The 22235-nt window shown below is 50.6% G+C and overlaps 1 protein-coding gene across 6 annotated transcripts; it reads left to right on the forward strand.

Annotated features, from left to right (window-relative positions):
• ABCF2 (ATP binding cassette subfamily F member 2) lies at positions 271-22168 on the forward strand. 6 transcript variants are annotated; one of them, XM_021079257.1, is made up of 16 exons: positions 271-755; positions 6707-7062; positions 7741-7942; positions 13628-13840; positions 14324-14506; positions 14591-14762; positions 16108-16203; positions 17022-17124; positions 18289-18384; positions 18525-18644; positions 18730-18819; positions 19163-19273; positions 19856-19918; positions 20094-20222; positions 20678-20881; positions 21557-22168. In XM_021079257.1, exons 3-16 carry the CDS (start codon positions 7783-7785, stop codon positions 21692-21694), a joined length of 1878 nt encoding a protein of 625 aa, XP_020934916.1. In that variant the 5' UTR covers positions 271-755; positions 6707-7062; positions 7741-7782; the 3' UTR covers positions 21695-22168. The 6 variants fall into 6 exon arrangements, with proteins under 6 accessions (XP_020934916.1, XP_020934919.1, XP_020934920.1 ...); XM_021079260.1 differs by having other exon boundaries at positions 272-357; XM_021079261.1 differs by lacking the exon at positions 271-755 and adding an exon at positions 5957-6369.

Below are 22235 nucleotides of genomic sequence, written 5' to 3' on the forward strand. Positions count from 1 at the left end.
GGGCGTGGGGCTGGGACCTGCTCTTTCCCTCCGGAGCCGCGCCCCGGACGCCTCTCGCAGGGGGGAAGGGAAGGGGAAACAGACCCCAGTGCCCGGCCGAGGCGCCGGCTCCGCCGCTGCAGCCGCTGCCACCTCACAGCCCGGCCCGCTCCTTCCTCTTCCGCTGCTGTCAGGCCCGGTCTCTATGGTAACCGCATCCGGCGCTCGCTCCGCCGCCGCCCTCTCTATGGTCGCCCCGCCCCCTCGGCGCGCGGCCCCGCCCGGGCTGACGTGGTGGTCCCGCCGGCCGCCCGCGCCCCAGGAGCGGAAGTGCCGCCCGCAGATGCTAGTCCGAGTGAACCCAGCCCGGACCCAAAGGTGACCCAAATCTTCAACCTCCACTGTCTTCTAGAAAAAACCACTCTCCTCCTCGATGAGCGCGCTTCCTCTGCCTTCTTGACGCCTTCTGCCAAAGGGCTTTCGAACCCCATCACCCGCCCAGTTATTTCAGAAATGTTTGTGATTTGCCTGCTAAATCCCAGCTCATCGTCATGAGTGCAGTAGACAAGTGGTAGTCGAGAGGGCCGTGGTTCCTGCCCTCAGAGACCTGAGTGCTGAGGGAGACGGGCGCGAAACACACATTGACAAAAAAAATGTATGTAGGTAGGTAGGTGGGTGGAAGCCACAAACTGTCATTGCAGAAAAGTACAGTCAGTGGGAAAATATGAAGGAAGAATTAGATTGAGAATTTGGGACTGCCGAGATCCAAAGATTTGGTAAGTTTCCCAGACAAAAAGTGAAAAGGAGTTTTCCAGGCAAAGAGCAGAGCCCAGCAGGCCCTGCAAGAGGAAAGAGGTTGGCCCCAAGAATGGAAAAGCTAAGGCGCCCAAGGTCTGGAGAGTGGAGAGGAAACAGCTCAGGGGAAGCTGGAAGGTAGGGGAGGCCTTCAAACAATTCTGGTAGGTTCCCACCCAGGATGGCACAGTCCTATGGGGCAATTTTGTTGTCAGATGGTTGACAAGAGGAGCCAATAACGCTGGGTATCTTGTACATTGCAAGGTAGTATGGCACTAGAAAGGACTGTCTGTCCCACACAGCTTTCAGATGTCCTCCTGAACATTCATGTTAGTGGCCAGGGTGGGGGGGCAGTCACCATCTGATCCTTGAGCCTGTGTTTTTTGTTCTGTTTTGTTTTGTTTTGTTTTGTCTTTGGAGGGCCGCTCCTGCGGCATATGGAAGTTCCCAAGCTGGGGGTCAGGGCTACAGCTGCCAGCCTACTCCACAGCCCAGCAACGCCAGATCCGAGCAGCATCTGCAACCTACCCCACAGCTCACGGCAACGCGGCATCCTGAACCGGCTAAGTGAGGCCAGGGATCAAACCCAAGTCCTCATGGAAAACCGCTGAGCCACAATGGGAATTCCGAGCCTGTGTTTTATATGTCATTTTGAAGTAATTTTGCAGAGTTCTGGTATGTGCTGAGTTGTGAAAGAATGTAGTTATCGTGTAAATTGAAGGAAGATTATACTTTGGTTTGGACCAGGAATGTACTTTTGTTACCATTTTGGAGAACTGTATCATGAACAGCCCTGTCATTTATGCTGTCCTGTCTGCATTTGTACTGTCAGGTTCAAGGTGGTCCTACATTAGGTACAAGCATCTGACTAATGGTTATTTTCTGGCATTCTGAAACAACATCATTTTTTATCGTAAAGGATTTGCTTTTCTTTCTCCTTTCTGTTATTGTTACATTGTAATTTTTGGAAATTTTTATATGAAGTTATGTCATCTATGACCTTTATTTCAAAACAGGAAAGGGGACCTTATTTTAAAAGTTTGTTATTGAAAGGGAACATCGGGGCTGGGAGAGTCAAGTACCCATTCTAGGAGGCACAGGAGACAGAATGCATTAGCGCTGTCACCCTTTACTGTGTTTTGGTCTTATCCTCAATGAGACTGCAGTTTGATCTCCCCTTGGCAGTTGACACATGATAGGTGGTAAACAAGGGACTTGTTAGAAGACTCAGGGAAGCAGAGGAGAAGCACTCATACAGACGTTGAAAGATAAAGGTTCTAGAACGGCATTGTCCAATAGAAATATAATGTGAGCCATATATGTAAATTTTAAATATTCTGGACGTGGGAGTTCCCACGGTGGTTCAGCGGAAACAAATCTGACTAGTAACGATGAGCGTACAGGTTTGATCCCTGGCCTCACTCAGTGGGTTAAGGATCTGGCGTTGCTGTGAGCTGTGGTATAGGTTCGCAGATGCAGCTCGGATCTGGTATGGCTGTGGCTCTGGCGTAGGCCAACGGCTGCAGCTCCAATTCAACCCCCAGCCTGTGGAACCTCCATATGCTGCAGGTGCGGCCCTGGAAAAAAAAAAAAAAAAGACAAAAAAATATATTCTGGCAGCCACATTTTAAAATATTTGTTTTATTGAAGTATAGTTGATTTACAATGTTGCGTTTGTTTCAGATGTGCATCAAAGTGATCCAGTTATATATACATATAGATAGAAATATATCCTTTTTCAGATTCTTTTCTGTTACAGTATACAAGATATTGAATTTAGTTCCCTGGGCTACACAGTAGGTCCTTGTTTACCTATATTATATATATAGTGGTGTGTATCTGCTAATCCCAAACTCCAGATTTATCCCTCCCCAAACCCTTTTCTCCTTGGTAACCATAGGTCTATTTTCTATGTCTTTGTCTCTGTTTTGTAAATAAGTTCATTTTTATCATTTTTAAGATTCCACATATGAATAATATTATATGATATTTGTCTTTCTCAGTAAATTTAATTAGTAAAATAATAATGAGGTCCTTCATGTTGCTGCAAGTGGTAATACTTCATTCTTTTTTATGACCAAGTAATATTCTATTGTGTGTATATGTGTATGTATATACATTATAAATGTATAATACCTATTATAATCCCACAGCTTCTTTATCCATTCATCTGTTGATGAACTCTTAGGCTGATTCCATGTCTTTTTTTTTTTTTAACCTTTTTTTTTAGGGCCACACATGCAGCATATAGAGGTTCCCAGGCTAGGAGTCTAATCAGAGCTGTAGCTGCCAACCTACACCACAGCCGCAGCAACACGGGATCCGAGCCTCGTCTGCCACCTACACCACAGCTCACGGCAAAGCCGGATCCTTAACCCACTGAGCGAGGCCAGGGATCAAACCCACCACGTCATGGTTCCTAGTCGGATTCTTTGCCGCTGCACCATGGTGGGAACTCCTGTAGATTTTTTTGACGATGGTCATTCTGACCATTGTGAAGGGATACCTCATTGTAGTTTTGATTTGCATTCCTCTAGTAATTAGCAGTGTTGAGCATCTTTTCATTTGGTCACATTTTTAAAGAATGCAAATAGAAACAGGTGAAATTAATTGTAATGGTATATTTATATGATTAAATATGTCCCAAATATTAACATTTCAACAAGTAATCAGTATAAAAAAGTTGAGATATTTTTCATTCTTCCTCTCTGCCACATGCAGTCTTGGAAATCCAATGCATGTTTAACATCCCGTACAGACTAGGGCCAGGGATTGAACCCACAACCTCATGGTTCCTAGTCAGATTCGTTAACCACTGAGCCACAGCAGGAACTCCTGGACTAGTCACATTTCAAGTGCTCCATCACCATGGGTGGCCAGAGGCTATCACATTGAACAGCAAAGTTCCAGACCTTTCTCAGTTACATTGTTTCTAGGTAATTCTGGATTTGACATTTCCTTTCTTGGGTCTCAGTTTCTTCATATTTTATTTATTTATTTAGTCTTTTTAGGCCTGCACCTGAGGCATATGGAAGTTCCCAGCCTAGGGGTCAAATCAGAGCTATAGCCATCAGCCTAAGAAGCCAGAGCCACAATGCAATGCCAGATCCTTAACCTACTGATCGAGACCAGGGATCGAACCCATGTCCTCTTGGATACTAGTCAGGATTGTTAGCGCTGAACAGGAACTCCAGTTTCTTAATATTTAAAGTGAAGAATCAGGACTCTTCATTTCCTACTTCCAGCTTAGCCAGTCCTTTCTCCTCCTATCACTCTCAGTCTTATTTCCCCATTTCTATCCCTTCATGCCCAGATCCGTTACCTGCAAGAGAACCCCGAGTGGGGATGGCAGAATGTCCAAGCTTTCTAAGACACGCTTGCTGTGCTGAAGGAGACTTTGCCCAGCAACTGTTGTTTTTTATTATTTTATTTTGTCTGTTTAGGGCCACACCTGCAGCATATGAGGGTTCCCAGGCTGGGGTTTAATCGGAGCTACAGCTGCCGGCCTACACCACAGCTCACAGCAATCCTTAACCCACTGAACGAGGCCAGGGATCAAACCTGCAACCTCATGGTTCCTAGTCGGATTCTTTTCCGCTGCACCACAAAGGGAACTCCATGCCCAGCAACGGTTAATTCATGGGAAATCATGGACGTGATGGGTTGCTCTGCAGGTGGATTCAGAGAAGTAACTGGATAGTCTTTCTCTTCCCATCAAGCATCATTTTACAGACTTGGAGTTCCAGAGCCAGAAGATTTGAGCTTCAGATTCTGGCACTGTCCTACCTGCAGTGTTAACAGCTCTGTGCCTTCATTTCCAATCTGTAAAATGATAATAACACCCACCGTAGAGCCTGTTGGGGGGATTAAATGTCATGGCATAAATGAAAGAGTGTAATTAATGTGAATTCTCTGAAACCTGTAACCTGGCTGTAACCACAAATATGAATGAGGCTGGGAGAGGCCTCCCAGGAGGTTCAGTGCTTGGATGAGCAATTTTATGTGAGCCACAACCGTATAGAATTTCCTTGCTTTGTAAAGAAGGGCTTTGCAGTCAGTTAACTATGTCTATATATTTCTTTACCTAAAACAATGCTTTTGCCCATATGGCACTTATCATCTGAATATCATGATCTGTTTACTTTCTCAATGTTCCCTCTTGTTGGCTGAAAAAAATGAACGATGTGAGAGTTAAGTTTTACTTGGGGCCTGAGAAGTTTTATTTATAGCCTTGGAGACAACTCTCAGATGGCTTTAAGGAACTGCTCTGAAGAGGTGGGGGGAGGTGAGTATATAGAAGATTTTAGTGAAGGGGGGGTACATGCAACCAAGCACACGTTTTGGTGGAAGGTTGCTGCTGGTCACATGGAGCAGATGTCTCCGCTAATGATCTTAGCGCTTTTCTAGATATGAGAAGATGCAAGGAATTGGGCTCATAAAATTTTTCTGAAAACATTTGAAGGCCAGTTCTGCAAGTTTTCCCCTAAGAACAGAGTGCCTCATTCTTGATCTCTGCCCAGAACTCCTTTCAGAGTGTGTTGAGGGTGAGTGACAGCAGTGGCTAGTGACGTCATTGTTGTAGAACCAGATGGCAAGTGACAGTTGTATGTGTGTGTGTGGTGTGTGTGTGTGTGTTTTGTTTTGTTTTTTAGGGCTGCACCTGCGGCATATGAAGTTCCCAGTCTAAGGGTTGAATCAGAGCTACAGCCGCTGGCCTACGCTACAGCCACAGCAACGCAGGATCTGAGCAGCATCTTCGACCTAGACCACAGCTCACGGGCAACGCCAGATCCTTAACCCACTGAGCAAGGCCAGGGATCAAACCTGCATCCTCATGGACACTAGTCGGGCTCGTTACTCCTGAGGCACAACAGGAACTTCCTGCAAGTGAGTTTTTAGTTGGCACTCTTAACTGTGAGCTCTCTGAGGTCAGGGAATGACTTGTGACCATTGCAGCTCTAGCATCTAGCTCTGAGCCTGACACACAGTATGCCCTTAGTTGGTGGAGGGTATTCTAGGAAAAGGCAAGCTCTAAGGCAGAGGTGTGAAATAGCATGTCTTCTGAAACGTAAGTAACTAGATTCTACTGGAGCACCAAGTTTGAGCAGGAAAATTAGATGTGTAGGAGTTGTGGTGAGCTCACTTTTTAATTTTTTTTTTTTTTTTTTTTTGGTTGTTCCAGGGATCAAACCTGTGCCACAGCAGTGACAATCCAGGTCCTTAACCTGCTGAGCCACCAAGCAAATTAAGTGAGCTCATTTTTTAAAAGGAGGAGTGCACTTTTGGAGAAAGAGCTCAGAGGAGTGACAGCTTCTTTTGCTTCCCTCCTGCTGTGTCACTGACAGTGAAACAGGGGTGGTCAGGAATCTGGAGAAGGGTTTGAGGTTTCAAATCTGGGACTTGCAATGTAGGCTATGACAAATCTGTGGGAGAATTTAAACAGTGAGATTCAAAGGAAAAGTAACGGGCTAGGTCACGTGGCTAGCTGATAATAAGCTAAACTCAGAAAACGGTCATGTTTTGTTTTGGTTTTTTTACCTCAGGGCTTTCCCCATCAAATGTACTGGACTTGCATGGAAACCTAACAATTCTAAGGTGGGTAGGCGCCGCCGCCAAGGTTCAGGAACAACTTGGGCACCTTGGAAAAGTTTGGTTGAAACTGGACCAGCCCCTAAAATCTCCGTTTCATGAAACAAGGGCGCCTTTCTTTCATGAAAGCATTCTGTTCTTCGCATCACCTTCGTAGTGATGAGCTTCTTCCCCCTCTCACCAGCCACCTCTCTCTTCCTCCTCCTTCCACCTCCCTCCTCTACGCTCCCCCATTCTTTCCACCCAATTCCTGCCTGAGGCCTGCTGGGAAGTGTAGTCGCTCGCCCTGCTGTCTGAGCTGGTTGGGCCGCCCTATGAACTCGGTATCTGCATAATTCAACAGATTTTCCAGAGGTGGGGTAGCCTGGAAGGCCCAACCGCTTCTCCGAGGAGCAAGCCGGAATTTGCAGCTTCCACTGCCCCAAGGAGGCGGCTGCCAGAGCGCTCTTGGACTCCAATTCCTCCAGCCCCGCGCATCCTGATGACGTCACGCCGACCCGCGAGGCCCCTGGGATACCGGGTAGTTCTTGAGGCGGGGTCTCGGCCTAGGTCGACGCAGCTGGAGGACGACACTTCCCAGGAGTCTGCGCGGCGGCGCGCCGAGAGCCGCGCGAGGCTGTGATTGGCTGGTGAGCCGGCCGCACGCGGAGGAGCTCAAGGAGCAGCTCTGTTGCGACAGAGGCCGAGCGGCGAGGCCCAGTGAGTTGGGGGAAGGGGCGCTGAGGGGGGGGGGGTGCCGGCCGGTGAGGGTTGGCGGGGGTGGGGGCGGGGGTGGGGGAACCAGAAGAGGGTGGAAGGACTAGGCCGGGATGGAGACGGCTGCCGGAGAGAAGAAGGGACCTAGAGAGAGACGCTGACGGGCGGGGGCTGGGGAGGGTTCGGGGCTGGCGAGTGCGGAGACCCTAAGGAAACTCAGCGGGGGAGAACGAGGACGTCCCGGGAGAAAGCTGGAGCGGACGGCTAGGTGGTGTGGAGGGGGGACTACGGGGAGGAGACTGGAGGCGGACGGGAGGTGGAAGCCCGGGAAAGTGAGCCGGCCGGTTGCAGAGTGGAGCGCCAAGTTGTGGGGAAACTGGAGAGCGGGACCTGTGCCGAGGGGCAGAACCTGGTCCCTAACTGGAGGCCCTGGAAGGAGGAGCGTTTCCAGAGTGAGGCAGTCCGTGGGGATTGGTGGACAAAGCCGGAGGGGAGAGATGTTGAGATTAAAAGCGTGGCCGAGGATCAGACTTGGCCTGAGAGATCCCGACAGAGTTGGGACTGACTAGGCTGGGGCGGAGCTGGGTATCGGAGGCTCGCGAGGAAATGCTGGAGAGGGATGGAGCGAGGTCCAGGCACTCTGCGGAAGTTTAGAATTTGGGGGTCTTTGCCTTTCTTCAGGCTTCCTGAAAGAGCAGTAACGTTCCCCTGTGGTTCATCACTATGCCCTCGGACCTGGCCAAGAAGAAGGCAGCCAAAAAGAAGGAAGCTGCCAAAGCACGACAGCGGCCCAGAAAAGGACACGAAGAAAACGGAGATGCTGTCACAGAACCACAGGTGGCAGAGGAGAAAAATGAGGAGGCCAATGGCCGAGAGACCACAGGTGAATTGAGGGAGAGGTGGGTTCCTGGGATGGTTGCTACGACTTATGGATGCCCCAGCTGGAGTCAGAGGCCGGATGCTGGGGGCACTGGAGGATGTATCTGGTGCCACGAAACTTTTCATGATGAACCAAACCAGTAGAGTTGGAGCTTGTGCCATCCTGTTATTGATCAAGGAAGCTGAACACAAAAGTTCTCACATACTCAGTGGCAAGCAAATATGGGAGTTGTGCTGCCTCGCTGCTCTGTCTACCAGACTATGAGAAGGAGGTCAGTTCTCTGCTCCTTTCTCAGTTTCCACTTCTACACATGGTGGTCAGTGTGCCAGGCTCTCTGTCACATTATACCCTTGTCCTCCCAGAGGGAGTGACTATACCAACAAGAGAGAAATGTATGTATTGTTTTATGGGTTCTTCCTGGTAAAGAGATGCCTTTTCTGTTGTGAATGTTTTCAAGTATCAGACATTGTGCTAAATGCTGAGGCACTGTAAGCGTTGTCTGCCTTCTCATAACTTGCATTTTAGATGAGGGAACAGGGCAGAGTGTGGTAAAGAATATTCTAGGCCCTTGGCAGTCTATCCCAGTCTTCTTCCTTGCCCCCTGAAAACCTTTCCCTCTAAACCAGCCTCCATCCAGAGTATTTTTTCCCTTAAATAGTCACCACACTTCTGTCCATTTCCACACTGAGGTTTTAATACCGCAGTTTTTATGCTAGCTATCTATATTTGACATTTCTCTCAGGGCCCAGCTCAAGATGGTAAAATCTTTCCCAATCAAACCTGACGTCAATAATATTACCATTCACTGTGCCCCTGTACTATCTACAGTGTTACTTTTTTTGTGTTGTTACCTTTTCTTTATTCATCTAAATTGTTTGCTTTTTGAGTGCAGGGACCATGTCTTGGGTGATGCTTTTGTGTGTGTGTGTGTGTGTGTTATCAGCCTTGCAGACAGAGATACTAAATATAAGTGCAAAGAAGAAAGGACAATTACTAATGCGAATTACAACAGACAGGTAGGAATTCAGAAAAGGAAGGGTTAGGAGTTTCTGCTGTGGCACAGTGGGTTAAGAAGCTGACTGCAGTGGCTTGGGTTGCTACAAAGGCTTGGATTTGACCTCAGCCCAACACAATGCGTTAAAGGATCCAGCCTTGCCGTGTTGCTCCGGCTCGAATTCAGTCCCTGGCCCAGGAACTTCCATGTGCTGCAAGTGCAGCCATAAAAATTTTTTAAAAAAGAAAAAAGGAGTTAAAAATGATTGAGAGGAGAGAATTGAGTCATAGGCGTTGTCTCCAAATTAAATAAGAATTATGAGGGAAAGCTAGTGTCACAGAGTCAGACTGTGGGAAAGTTTTCTTCCTGGCCAGGGTAGTGGAGGGATGGGAGGTTAAGAGTGATGGGAGTGAACAAGCAGGCTGAATCGGGATCTATAAAGTAGACAGGGTTCCCCTAGGTCCTTATGAACCAGGGATTAGCAGAATCTATCATCAGCTCTGTGGCTGCTTGCTGGATGAGTTGGAAAGGGAGAAAGCTGAATCCCACTTTGAGACTATCGTCCACCGTTCCTGTTACAAATTTCTGCACCTCTCTCCCTAGGAAACCAGAATTTTTCGGGGGAACTAGCTGTAGTCACCCTCTCTCGGTGATAAGGGAGGGTTGGTCTTCACCCTGCTTCCTCAGGGAGCTACTGTTCTGAAAATGAAATCTGGTTTTCCTCAAAGCATTTCTTATTGCCAGTGACCCAAGGTCATTTCTGCTTTCATAATGGGTCCCCTCTCTTCTCTAAGTTTGGGATTAGTTAATGTTGCAGGTCATCATTCTCCAACCTTTACCAGTTGCCGTTGCCACATGGCCTTCTTTAGGTAGAAAGGGGTGGAAAGACCAAGATAAATAGCAAAGACAGTAACTTCTTGCAGACCGTTCAGCCTTCTTTAGAGTGTGAGGCTCCTCAAGATGGGCACTGGAGTTCAGCTGGTCCCCTGTCTGGAGAGGGAGTAGAAAGGGGCTGCTTGTGAAGTCTGCAGTGTCCTCTCTGATGAAGGTTATTCCAGAATCCCTTTTCCATATATTCAGTGCTATTCACTTATTTTTTGAGCCTGTTTTCTAGGATACTGTAGGCTAGAAGAGGGAGATCTAAGTCTTAGTTTTGTTGTGTTGTTGTTGTTGCTTTTTAGGGCCACACCTGCAGCATACAGAGGTTCCCAGGCTTGGGGTGGAATTGGAGCTACAGCTGCCGGCCTACACCACAGCCACAGCAATGAAGGATCCCCGACCCACTGAGCAAGGCCAGGGATCGAACCTGCATCCTCACATATACTAGTCAGATTCGTTTCCGCTGTGCCATGACGGGAACTCCTAAGTCTTAGTTTTGAAGCTCAGGACATGATTTAGGTCATAGAGGCTGTAAACTGGGAGAGATCAAGAGAAAATTGTATAAAGTTGTGCCTCAGTGTCTGCTGGGGATTGGTATCCCTGCAGATACCAAAATCCACAGATGTTCGAGTCCCTTATGTAAGATAATATGTGTGGTATTTGCATATAACCTAGTACATCTCTGAATTACTTATAACATCTAATGCAATGTAAATGCTATGGAAAGGTTGCCGGTGTGTGGCAAATTCAAGTTTTGCTTTTTGGAACTTTCCCGAAATTTTTTTTTTTTAATCCACAGTTGGTTCATTCTGTGGATGAAACTGGATACTGAGGGTTGGCTGTATAGCTTTCCCCTTACTTTTGATCTTCTCGCCTGAGCAGATGGAGCTATAGACCAGGTATTGGCAAACTTTCTCTGTAAAGATCCAGATAGTAAATGTGTAGCCTTGCGGGCTATGTGGTCTCTGATGCAGCTGTTCAGCTTTGCCATTGTAATGGACATGGACAGTATGTGAATGGTGGGTGTGGCTGTGTTCCAATAAAATTTTCTTGACAGAAACAGGCAGTTGGCGAAATCTGGCCAGGCCTTTTTATTTTATTTTTTTTCAGGGCCGCACCTTCAGCCTATGGAAGTTTCTAGGCTAGGGGTCAAATTGGAGCTGTAGCTGCCAGCGTATGGCACAGCCACAGCAGTGCCAGATCTGAGCTGCATCTGCAACCTGCACCACAGCTCACAGAAGTGCCAGATCCTTGAGCCACTGAGCAGGGCCAGGGATCCGAACCCGCTTCCTCATGGATGCTAGTCGGATTCATTACCACTGAGGCACAACGGGAACTCCTGGCCAGCCCTTTTTAAAGCCCCTCCCCTCTCAGGCTAAGAATGGTTTTTACCTTTTTTAAGTGGCTATATTTCAAATGGTAATATGTATGTATATATATTTACCTACATAATAGTTTTGATTTTGCCATTTGGGCTGCGGCAAACCCCAACATATTTACTATCTAGCCCTTTAAGGACAGTTTAGCAGCTCGTAATCTGGATGATAAAATTCTCCCTGCACCATTTCCTTAACATCTAGAATAGGGATTGGCACAGAGTGGGGCTGGGGAAACTTAACTGTGTGGGAAGGAGACTTTTAAATTCCCTTCACCAGTCGAGACAAAAGATTTGTCCTCCATTTGAAAAGTACAGGCAGACCTTGGAGATATTGTGGGTTGGGTTCCAGAGCACCAAATAAAGCAAATATTGTGATAAAGTGAGTCCCACAAATCTTTAGGTTTCCTTCCCAGTGCATATGAAAGTTCAATTTACACTCTACTTGGTAGTCTCCTAAGTGTGCAGTAGCCTTATGTGTAAGAAAAAGTGTTGAGACCTTAATTTAAAAGTACTTTATTGCTAAAAAAAAATACTAGCCCTCACAGGAGCCTTCAGTGAGTTGTAACATCAAAGATCACCAACCGTAACAAATATAATAATAACGAAAAAAAGTTTGAAATACTTTGATAAGGTCTAAAATGAGACACAGAGGCAAGGGAGGAAAGGCTGGTGGAAAGTGTTCATAGACGCGCTCGACACAGGGTTTCCCCCGACCTTCAATCTGTCAAAATTGCAGTGTCTGCGAAGCAGGGTAAAGGAAATATAGTAAAGCAAGGTAGGCCTGTGTTCACCGGGCACTGGAGGTGTACATACACTGAGCTGCTTGCTGAGGGAGAGGGGGAGGGACTGCCGTCTGTCTGGCAGGACAGTCCCTGCCCTCGGCCGGCTCACGGCAGGCAGAGCAGGTTCAGTGGCAGGGTGGGTACTGGCACCAGCAGTGGTAACCTCCTGACAGGATGGGGCGCTTGGAGAGTGACCTAAGACACTCCACACCCTCTCCCTTGGAGGGTGCTCCTGCCTATCCTGGGAGGGCACTTCCCCGCTCCTACGCCATCTGTATCCTTCATAAGGACAAGCACATGGGCTTTCTCATTTCAGGGGTTCTCCTGGAGCATCACCTTGGAGACACAGGCAAGGATAACAAAGCCTGAAAAATTAGAAAAGTCTCATAGTAGCAGAACCTCATGTGTAGTTTTTGACTCCTTCCCAAAAAGGTTAACAGGTCACCTTCTTCTTGGAAGATGCTCATCAAGACTCTACTGTCGTCTCTGTCTCCCTCTCGACAGTACTTTGAGGGCACTTTCCTTTATATGGAAAAGTAATGTAATGAAATAGTTACAAGTCATGGCTTTGGGGTCAGACAAACCCTGGTTCAAATTCTGGCTCTGTCACTACTAGCCTGTTTGACCTCAACTATGTTATGATACCTCTTCCTTTCTAAAATGAGGGTAGTAAGCTTATACCTCATAAGGGTTATGCGGATGCGATTGGATGCGGAATGATGGTGGAGCACAGTCCCAGGCCCAGAGTAAAACTCAGCAACTAGCCAGTTAGTAATAGCCATTAAGAGGAGCTTCCTCTAGGCTCATCAGGTTAAGGATCTGGCATCGTCACTGCTGTGGCTCCAGTTACAGCTGTGGTGTGGGTTTGATCCCTGGCCCAGGAATTTCTGCATGCCATAGGCACAGCAAAAAAAAAAAAAGGAAAAGCCATTAATATTAGTAGCTCTTCCTAGCCTGAAAATGTAGTCATGCCTGAAAAACCACAAAGGCAGAACAGCGTCTCTTTTCTCATGGTCAGTTTGCATCTTTGAAACCCTCCAGACTTGAAACCGCTGGTTTTCCCAGCTTTGGCTCTGCCTGCCGCTAGTCCCTCTGCGTTTCCTCACGCTGGTCCCTTACGGGCAGCCAGACTTTTTGGAAGCACCATTTGGAAGTTCTCTGGGTCATGGAGCAAGAGAATGGCACCTCTCTGCTTTCTTTTGGACATTGGTACTAATTCTTTAACACACACTCAGTGTAGGGCAACTTGGAGTTCGAGCCGTTCCTACCATCCATTAAATCATCTGAGAACAAAAGAAGTTAGAATTGAAAGGACAAATTGCGAAGTAAAAAATGTCCATGAAAGCAGGACACCAGGGCAGATCGGTATCAGTGTGCACCCTGTTTAAAGCTTGTGAAACATCTGAGTCAGCTCAACCTGATCTTGACCCAGGTCCTTCAGGACATGCCTTGTTCAGCCTTGGGACACTATTTGGTAACTTAAAGAAGGGCTGAAGCCACAAAAGCCTGAATCGGAGCCTGAACCCGGGACCCGCAGATTGAAAGGCTGATGCTCCACAGACTGAGCTCTCCTATGCTGTAAGACAGACCGTTTGGTGTGAGAGCGTAGTCTCTCTCAGCCCTCTTCCCAAATTGCTTTGCTTTTCTGCCCCCAGAAGTGGATTTGCTAACCAAGGAGCTAGAGGACTTTGAAATGAAGAAAGCTGCTGCTCGAGCTGTCACTGGCGTGCTCGCCTCTCACCCCAACAGTACCGATGCCCACATCATCAACCTCTCCCTCACCTTCCACGGTCAAGAGCTGCTCAGTGACACCAAACTGGAATTAAACTCAGGCCGTCGCTATGGCCTCATTGGCTTAAACGGAATTGGTGAGGCCCTTGGAAGGCGAGGTGGGAGGTATTGCTCCTTGGCTCATCTGTCTCTCAGCAAGTGTTTGCTTAGCACCAGCTTTGTACAAACCTAGGAGTCTACAGGAAGGGGTGGGGGTTGACCAGCTAGGCCCAGGGCAGAGGAACTAGCAGTATGGAGCAGTCCTGTGCTCAGTCCCACAGGAGTAGTTAGAGACAGGAGGTGCTGGAGACGGGCGGGGGGGCAGCGGTGTGAGGCGGCTGTAGACGGACAGGCTCCCGGAGGAGGGCTGGGACTCGAATTGGAGGAAAGTGGGAAAGGCGCCCAAGGATGGGGGCAGGGATGGCCGAGTAACAGGATTTGAACTGGACGGATAAAGGGAAGGAGAGGACTCAGACTGGTGAGGTCACGTTTGGCCGGAGTGGAGGGGCTGATGTAGGGCAATGACAAGCAGACGGGTGCCGAGCGTCGTATCTCTTCCTGTTCCTTGCCCGCCCGCGCAGGAAAGTCCATGCTGCTCTCTGCTATTGGGAAGCGCGAAGTGCCCATCCCCGAGCACATCGACATCTACCACCTGACCCGGGAGATGCCCCCTAGCGACAAGACGCCCTTGCAGTGTGTGATGGAGGTCGACACGGAGCGGGCCATGCTGGAGAGGGAGGCTGAGCGGCTGGCTCACGAGGACGGTAGGGCTTTGGACCCAGGGCGCGGGGGTGGGCTTCCTCCCGGGAGAGGCCCAGGGAGCCTCACAGGCCATGTGCTGCCCACAGCCGAGTGTGAGAAGCTCTTAGAGCTCTACGAGCGCCTGGAGGAGCTGGATGCAGACAAGGCGGAGATGAGGGCCTCACGGATCTTGCACGGACTGGGATTCACACCTGCCATGCAACGCAAGAAGCTCAAAGACTTCAGTGGGGGCTGGAGGATGCGGGTTGCCCTTGCCAGGTGAGTCTCCCTCCTCCACCCTCGGTAGTGCCCCAGCTCTCTCAGGGTTAAGTGCTCACCCCACTGGAACTGCACAGGAAGGGCTTGATGGGCAGTAAGTGCCAACTAGGATGCCGATATTGCCAGTGTGGGAGCAGAGGCTGGGTGCATGAGCGAAGGAGGGAGCTTCCTGATGAAATGGTCGTGTTGGACTTCCGGCCAGCGCGGCACGGTGTTTAGGGATCCTGGAACCAGTCCTGGGTAAAATGGTAGAGTAGAGCTGTTTCTTGCCTTCGTTTTCACTCCCTTCCAACCCTTTTTTGTGCTCCAGTCCTTCTAATTCTTGCTGCATAGGTAAAATGTTAGCTCTTAAGGTATCTGTCCTTCTTAGCTTCCTGTGACCCAGACCAAGCAAGTTTCTGTAGACCATTATTCCCCCAGCAGATCCCTGGAAGTCCCCAGTTTAGTAAGTGGTTCCGCACCCCACCGTTCTCTGCCACGTGCATGGGTGAGACTTGATACACTGCTTAGCGAGGCTGCTGCTGGGTGCCTTAGGACGTGAGCGCCGTGGTTTTGCGTGCTAATGACGATTAGTGCCTCCGGTTCACCTAACAAGGTTTTAAAAATACAGACTTCCTAGTCTCTTGAGACTTCAGTTATGTGCAGTCAGAATGCTGGGGTTTGATGTCCAGTAATCTTATTTCCAAAAAGTTCTGCAGGTGTGTTGACTGCAAGTGTGGGAACCAGCGGTCTCCCCTTGTTTCTTCTGTCTTGAGATTCCATCCAAGAAAAGAACATTCTTGAAGTTCCCATTGTGGCTCAGTGGAAATGAACCTGGCTAGTATGCCAGGGTTTGATCCCTGGCCTTGCTCAGTGGGTTAAGGATCCGGTGTTGCCATGACCTGTGTGTGGTGTAGGCTGGCAACTGCAGCTCCGATTGGACCCCTAGCCTGGGACCTTCCATATGCCACAGGTGCAGCCCCCAAAAGACAAAAGATAGAAAGAAGGAAAGAGAGAGCATTCTTGGGCCTCCTTGCTAGAGTCTGGCAGGCCCACCAGTTGGGTTTAACCTGTTAACCAGTTAGTTAGGTTTAACTTTTACGTCAGCACTCAGAGGACTTTTATAGCATGATCTCCAGGCTGTGTCTTCTCTCTGCTTCTCAGCTCTCTTTTCTGCCCTTTAACTCCCACTCTTTATCTCTGGTTTCTCTCCGAGTTCTCACCTTTCCTCTGAGGTCTAGAGCCTGGAGTTGATTTCAGGACTCTGCAGGCCTGACCAGAGTTACAGGAGTAGGCAGGCTGTCTGTCCCCTCCTGTGTAGCCCCCGTTAGACTGAAGTGGCCCTGTTTCCTTTCCTGTTCTTCAGAGCCCTCTTCATCCGGCCCTTCATGCTGCTCCTGGACGAGCCCACCAACCACCTGGACCTCGATGCTTGTGTGTGGTTGGAGGAGGAGCTAAAGACGTAAGGGGGCGGGGCTGCGGTTGCAGGGGGCGGGTCCTGAAGGGGTTGCTGAGCAGAGTCCAAGGGAGGCGGCTGAGCAGAAAGGCAGCGCTAGAGCAGGGGAGATGGACAGAAGTGGGGCACAGTGATCTCTGGATTGGAAGGGCAGTAAGCACCTTTAGGGCAGGCTTTTTGTTTTTGTTTAGTCTGAAATATATGAGGTTTTTTGTTTTGCCTTTTTGATTTTTCCCATTATTTAAACTACATCTTTATTAAAGGCTATATTTTTTCTTAACTGTAGGTGTATGTATAAATGTATATCATCTAAACAGGTATTCCCATCTAAGATCATGATGCAGTGACAGAGGGAAAAATAGCCCATATGGTCCTAACGGCCAGAAAGCCAAACAACCTGGAATAGTGCCCTCATTCTAGAAGGCGGCTTTCCGTGGGCTCTTCAGTGGCTTGGTACCTTCTTTGAAAAGAAGAGCCTGGTGATCTTCACTGTCCTTGTTCCAGTTCTTCCCACCCGTGGTTTGAGATGTGTTGATGGGTGGTTGTGTGCATATGCTTTCGATTTTACCATTGCTGTTACCACCATCTCCATTCTGGGGAAAATTAGAACAGAAGCCTGAGGCATGCAGTGTCCTGCAGGCAGATTGTGCCCTGGTGGCTTAGGTGCTTGCTGAGGGCTGGGAAGTGGCCACTGAAGCTAAAGGATGCTCAGGCGTAGGGATGGGAGAGGATGAAGGTTTTCTGGGCCTGACCTTGAGCAGCTCCCCTGTTGTGAACCAGTGGCGGTTTTGCGCTCGTCCCTGACTGCTGCTCTGGCTTTGCAGTTTTAAGCGGATCCTGGTCCTCGTCTCCCACTCCCAGGACTTTCTGAATGGCGTCTGTACCAACATCATTCACATGCACAACAAGAAACTCAAGTATTACACGGTGAGTGCGCCCTGCTTCTCCATGGTAGCTCCTGTGCTTCCCATTCCTTGAAGTTCTCCTTTAAAAAAAAAAAAAGGAGACTTAGCAGCCCTTTCCTACCTATTGCTATAAAAAGACGCGGACGAGGAGCTCTGCAGCCTGTTTTATTTTCGTCCCAAAGTAATTGCTTTCAGGCCATAGGCCATGGATTGGCAGCCTGCGTGTGTGATGTGTGTTTGCCTTATGCAAAGAGGTTGACTTTTGCTGGTGCCCAGGCGGCCTTGCTGCTCTGTGCCTTCTCGAGTGGCTGCTTAACTCTGCTTGGTGGCAGTCAGCACATGACCCACCCGTCCATGACGAATGGGAGCCAGGATCCCAACAGCCCAGTTTTCTGCTGTACCTTTTCTCTTTTTTTTCTTTCTTTCTTCTTTTTTTTTTTTTTTTTTTTTTGTATTTCAAAAAAGAGGAAAATGTATCAAATAAAAATGGAAAATAGAAGTCCTCTGTATTGGACGTGCCACGGGAGTATTAATAGTTTCTTGAACAGTCTTTCAGAAATTTCACGTGTACCTTCAAGCCTTTGTAGAAAATTGCATGTATGCGTATCACACTTGTAGTCTTAAGTGTGCTTCTTTGTTTAAAGTTTAATGTGTGGTGGACTGCTTTCCTTGTGAGTAAATCAACCTTGTTCTTTTCTGTGACTGCTTCCTAAGTCATGGTGGGGCTATCCTGTAACGTATTTGTCAGACCCTTGTCGATGGATTTCGGCTGAGTCCAGGTTTTTGCAGGTGGAAAACCATGGCAGTCCAGGCCTTCACTCTGGTTGGTCTGAGTCTTCCCACCTGGCGGCAGGGCTTGTGGTCCGCAGGATACATCAGCCTCGGGGTGGGAGTAGGAGGAGGTGCGCGTGGAAGGCTCCTGCCAGTGCCGTGGGTGTCCTTATGGCTCACCTGAGGATCCGGTCTGGATCCCTGCTCTGGCTAAGCTAAGAACGGGAGGCACACAATCTAAAGATCAGGCTCTAGGTTAGATTCAGGTTCAGGTTCTTAATGGCCTTGCTCTTTCCCCACTGCACGGTCTTGGAGCCAGAGCCAAGGCAGCTGCCTGTCGCATCCCTCTGAACCCCGAGTGAGAACCCAGGACCCAGGCTGAAGCTGCCCTTCTCCCCTGGTGCGTTTTCTGCAGGGTAATTACGATCAGTATGTGAAGACACGGCTGGAGCTGGAAGAGAATCAGATGAAGCGGTTTCACTGGGAGCAGGATCAGATTGCACACATGAAGGTAGGGCGGGCTACCCACCCAGTAGCCACCCAGAGGGGGGGCTTGGGGGCTCAAGAAGACACTGTCCTCGGTTCCCCCTGCATTTAGGATGGGTTGCGTGATGCCGGCCTCTCCTCAAGCCCCTGTCTGGTCTCTTGCAGAACTACATCGCCAGGTTTGGTCATGGCAGTGCCAAGCTGGCCCGGCAGGCCCAGAGCAAGGAGAAGACGCTACAGAAAATGATGGCCTCAGGCCTGACAGAGAGGGTTGTGAGCGACAAGGTAGGGCCCCCTGGCGGCGTTGGGTGGCCTGAGGTGAGGTGGACGCCGAAGGACCTGACTCGATGAGGCCCTCTCCTCTTCCCAGACCCTGTCCTTCTACTTCCCCCCGTGCGGCAAGATCCCTCCGCCCGTCATCATGGTGCAGAACGTCAGCTTCAAGTATACAAAGGATGGGGTGAGTACTGGGTGCGGGTGGGGGGCCGGGGCACGTTTTACAAGGTGCCTGTCAACCGGCAAGAGGAGTCTCCTCTGCGGACCACACCTACTGACCCATGCGGTGCCAGGGGTGTTCAGGTGTGGCAGCCTGGGGTGCCTCGTCCAGGGACTTAGAGTGGCCCCCTCGGGTCCCGGGAAGGAAGACTGCCCAGCTGGGTTGGGGGTGGAGGTGGTGGGCGGGGGTCTCCTGAGAGCTGCCCCCACCCCCCACCCCACCATGGTGATGGGGTCCCAGCGGGCGTGGTCTGCCAGTCAGGTTGGTCGGCTCCCTAGCCTGGTGTCCCTTTCTCTCCCCGCCTCAGCCTTGCATCTACAACAATCTGGAGTTCGGGATCGATCTTGACACACGAGTGGCTCTGGTGGGGCCCAATGGAGCCGGGAAGTCCACTCTTCTGAAGCTGCTGACTGGAGAGGTACGGTGCCACGTCGGGGCGTGCGGCTGCCGAGAGCAGACGCTGCTGTGTCTGAGCAAGAGCGAGGGTACAAGCAGCGGCACGGCTCCTGGAGGGCCCGAGCGGCCTGGCGATGGGGGGCCATCCACGCGGTGGGGTGTCAGCACTGGGCAGTTTTCTCTGGGAGAAGGCTGGGGGGGTCTGTGTGAGTGAGTGTGAGAGAACGCACTCGGGCCGCCTGTGGTTTCCCGCAGAGCGTTCCGAGCAGAGGGGCTGGGTTTTTACCGTGGGAAACGGGTGCCCTACCTGAACCCAGGTCCTGTACAGCGAGGGGCCTCCCATAGCAGTCACTTCACACGTGCTGAATAGAGCGTGGGCGCGTCCGCCTCCCTCGAAAACGTCCGCTTCGGTGCATCTCCCAACTTCCTAGCGTGGCCAGCACAGCAGTGTTGGGGGTGGTGGGGCGAACCCTCCTGGGGGAGTCGTGGGAGTCTTGCTCAGTGTGAACACACGTTTGTTTCCCCTCTCTGCCGGCGTCTGCTTCCGACCGGGTTTCTGTGTGTGTGTGCTCACCTTTCCCTGGACCACTGTGCTCTTTCCTAGCTCCTCCCCACCGACGGGATGATCCGAAAACACTCCCACGTCAAGATAGGGCGTTACCATCAGGTAGCGTCCTCAGGGTGGGGCGTTGCCAGGGGTGTGGGAACGGCGCCCAGGTCCACCCCCAGCTGCTTCCGGAAGCTCCAGCAGGCCCCCTGGGGGGAGGTAAAGAGCCACCAGCGGGGTTCCTTTTGAAGGGGGACAGCAGTCCCACCTGGGGGGCTTCCTTTTTTTCCGGTAGCATTTACAAGAGCAGCTGGACTTGGACCTCTCGCCCCTGGAGTACATGATGAAGTGCTACCCAGAGATCAAGGAGAAGGAAGAAATGAGGAAGATCATCGGGCGGTACGGTCTCAGCGGCAAACAGCAGGTCAGTGGAGGGCGTGGGCCGGAGCCCTGGGAGGCGGAGACGGCTCCACTCCCCTTCGCTCTGGGCTGCAGTGCAGTGGAGCTTACGGGTCTCAAGGAAGGAGCCGCGGTAGCGGCCCGTCTCCGACACAGCCTTGCCTACAGACAGCGGGGATCCCGGTATTTAAAGACAAGGGGACTTGACAGCTAGAAAACAAGTTTCAGATCCAGCTCCGGACTGAGGGTCCCCAGCATCGCTCCAGTGCATTAAGAGTCTGTGCCAGGGCAGGGCGCCAGGCTTCCCGATGCATCCCTTTCAGGCCTTGGGAGTCCGGCAGCTGGGCCACCATATTGCTGTGCGATCTTGGCTGGGCCTCCCTTTGCGTAAAGTGGTGACAAGAGAGGGGCCACGGGGAGAGGTGAGTGGGGTGCGGTGAGGATAACACTGAAGTTTGTAAACACCATGGTTCCACCCAGGTGAGCCCAATCCGGAACCTCTCTGATGGGCAGAAGTGCCGAGTGTGTCTAGCCTGGCTGGCCTGGCAGAACCCCCACATGCTCTTCTTGGACGAGCCCACCAACCACTTGGATATCGAGACCATCGACGCCCTGGCGGACGCCATCAATGAGTTCGAGGGTGGGATGATGCTGGTCAGCCATGACTTCAGACTCATTCAGCAGGTGAGGCTCCTGGCCGGGCAGGAGGCGTCAGTGAGGGGTCTGGGAGCTAGTTAGGTGGAACACAGCCATGGCACGTGGGGAGCACTCAATCTGTAGTTATTATATTTGGAACAAGGACTCAGGACATAGCGTGGAAAGGACCAGATCTCTGATCCTTTGGGAAACTTAGGAAACCTTAGCAGAAATGCTTCAATTCTTCAGTAGCTATTTGGGGCTTAGCCTCCTTGGCACTGTCTGTGGGGCGGTGAGGGAGCTGCGTGGAGAGCAGGGTACTTTTTTTATTGCAAGATTCTTGAGCCTGGAAATAGTATTACACCAAGAAGACTTGGGGTGACAGAGGGCTGCCCCTGGCCATTGGTAACAGAGCTGCTGGTCATTTCTCTGAAGCATTGAGGAAGGTGGGATGGAGAAAAGGATAAGAGAACAGGCCTAGGTCCTACCAGGGAGCTGGAAGTCTGGGTGACACAGCAGGTCCTGGCTTGGGGGGCTCCAGGGGAATCTTACTCTTGGGTTAGGCCACCCCGAAGAACTTTGAGATGGTAACCCTGTGAGGCTGGATATGGGGCTGGGTGGGAGGTTATGGAGCTTTCCTCCCAGAATCCCCTGGAACAGTCTACTGGGCAGGGATGGGAGGAGTGCCAGCCAGGATTGCTGAGCCTAGAATTGACTTTCTAGGTCGCACAAGAAATCTGGGTCTGTGAGAAGCAGACAATCACCAAGTGGCCGGGAGACATCCTGGCCTACAAGGAGCACCTCAAGTCCAAGGTGGTGGGCGAGGAGCCCCAGCTCACCCGGAGGACCCACAACGTGTGAGCCCTCGCCGGCGGGCCAGGCCCTGGGGCCGCACTCCTGCACTGCTGCAATACTGCTCCCCAGCTCCCCCCGCCCCCGCCTTAGCTGCACTCTGTGATCTCATCTACAGCTGGATGGTACCTGTCCGTCTCCTGTCCTTCCAGTCACTTCTGTCCACGTCTGGACTCGGCTGGCCCTGCCCGCCAGCCCCTTGCTGGTTCTGACCTGATAGCGATGCAGCCAGAGGCGTCCGAGGGTCAGCCCAAGGGCCGGTGCCCGGGTTGGCCTGTGAAAGAGCTTAGGATCCTCGTTTGCTGGGTTTGGGTGATGTTGGAGGAGCACCCCCAGCCCACCGTCCCCATTCCTTTCTGCTTCTGGTTGGAGCTCTGGACCAGGGCCTTAATCCTGGTTGGTTTTTAAATAATTATTTAACAGTGTAACTTTTAGACCTGCGCCACATCTACAGAGCGTCCAATAAAGAACGAAGAAGCCGTGGTCCCTACCTTCCTTCTTGGGTCCCTAGACCCCTCACCCCCCTCCTCCCTGCACTCACTGCCCCTCA

This window comes from Sus scrofa, chromosome 18, assembly GCF_000003025.6.
Source record: "Sus scrofa isolate TJ Tabasco breed Duroc chromosome 18, Sscrofa11.1, whole genome shotgun sequence".
Classification (NCBI taxonomy): Eukaryota; Metazoa; Chordata; class Mammalia; order Artiodactyla; family Suidae; genus Sus; species Sus scrofa.

What these genes read in the sequence shown, in the direction of transcription:
- ABCF2 (XM_021079257.1), top strand. Translation starts at nt 7,783, where the DNA reads ATGCCCTCGGACCTGGCCAAGAAGAAGGCAGCCAAAAAGAAGGAAGCT. An exon ending in CATTGGCTTAAACGGAATTG is followed by an intron (nt 13,841 to 14,323) that starts GTGAGGCCCTTG and finishes CCGCCCGCGCAG; the next exon opens with GAAAGTCCATGCTGCTCTCT. An exon ending in TGAAGCTGCTGACTGGAGAG is followed by an intron (nt 19,274 to 19,855) that starts GTACGGTGCCAC and finishes GCTCTTTCCTAG; the next exon opens with CTCCTCCCCACCGACGGGAT.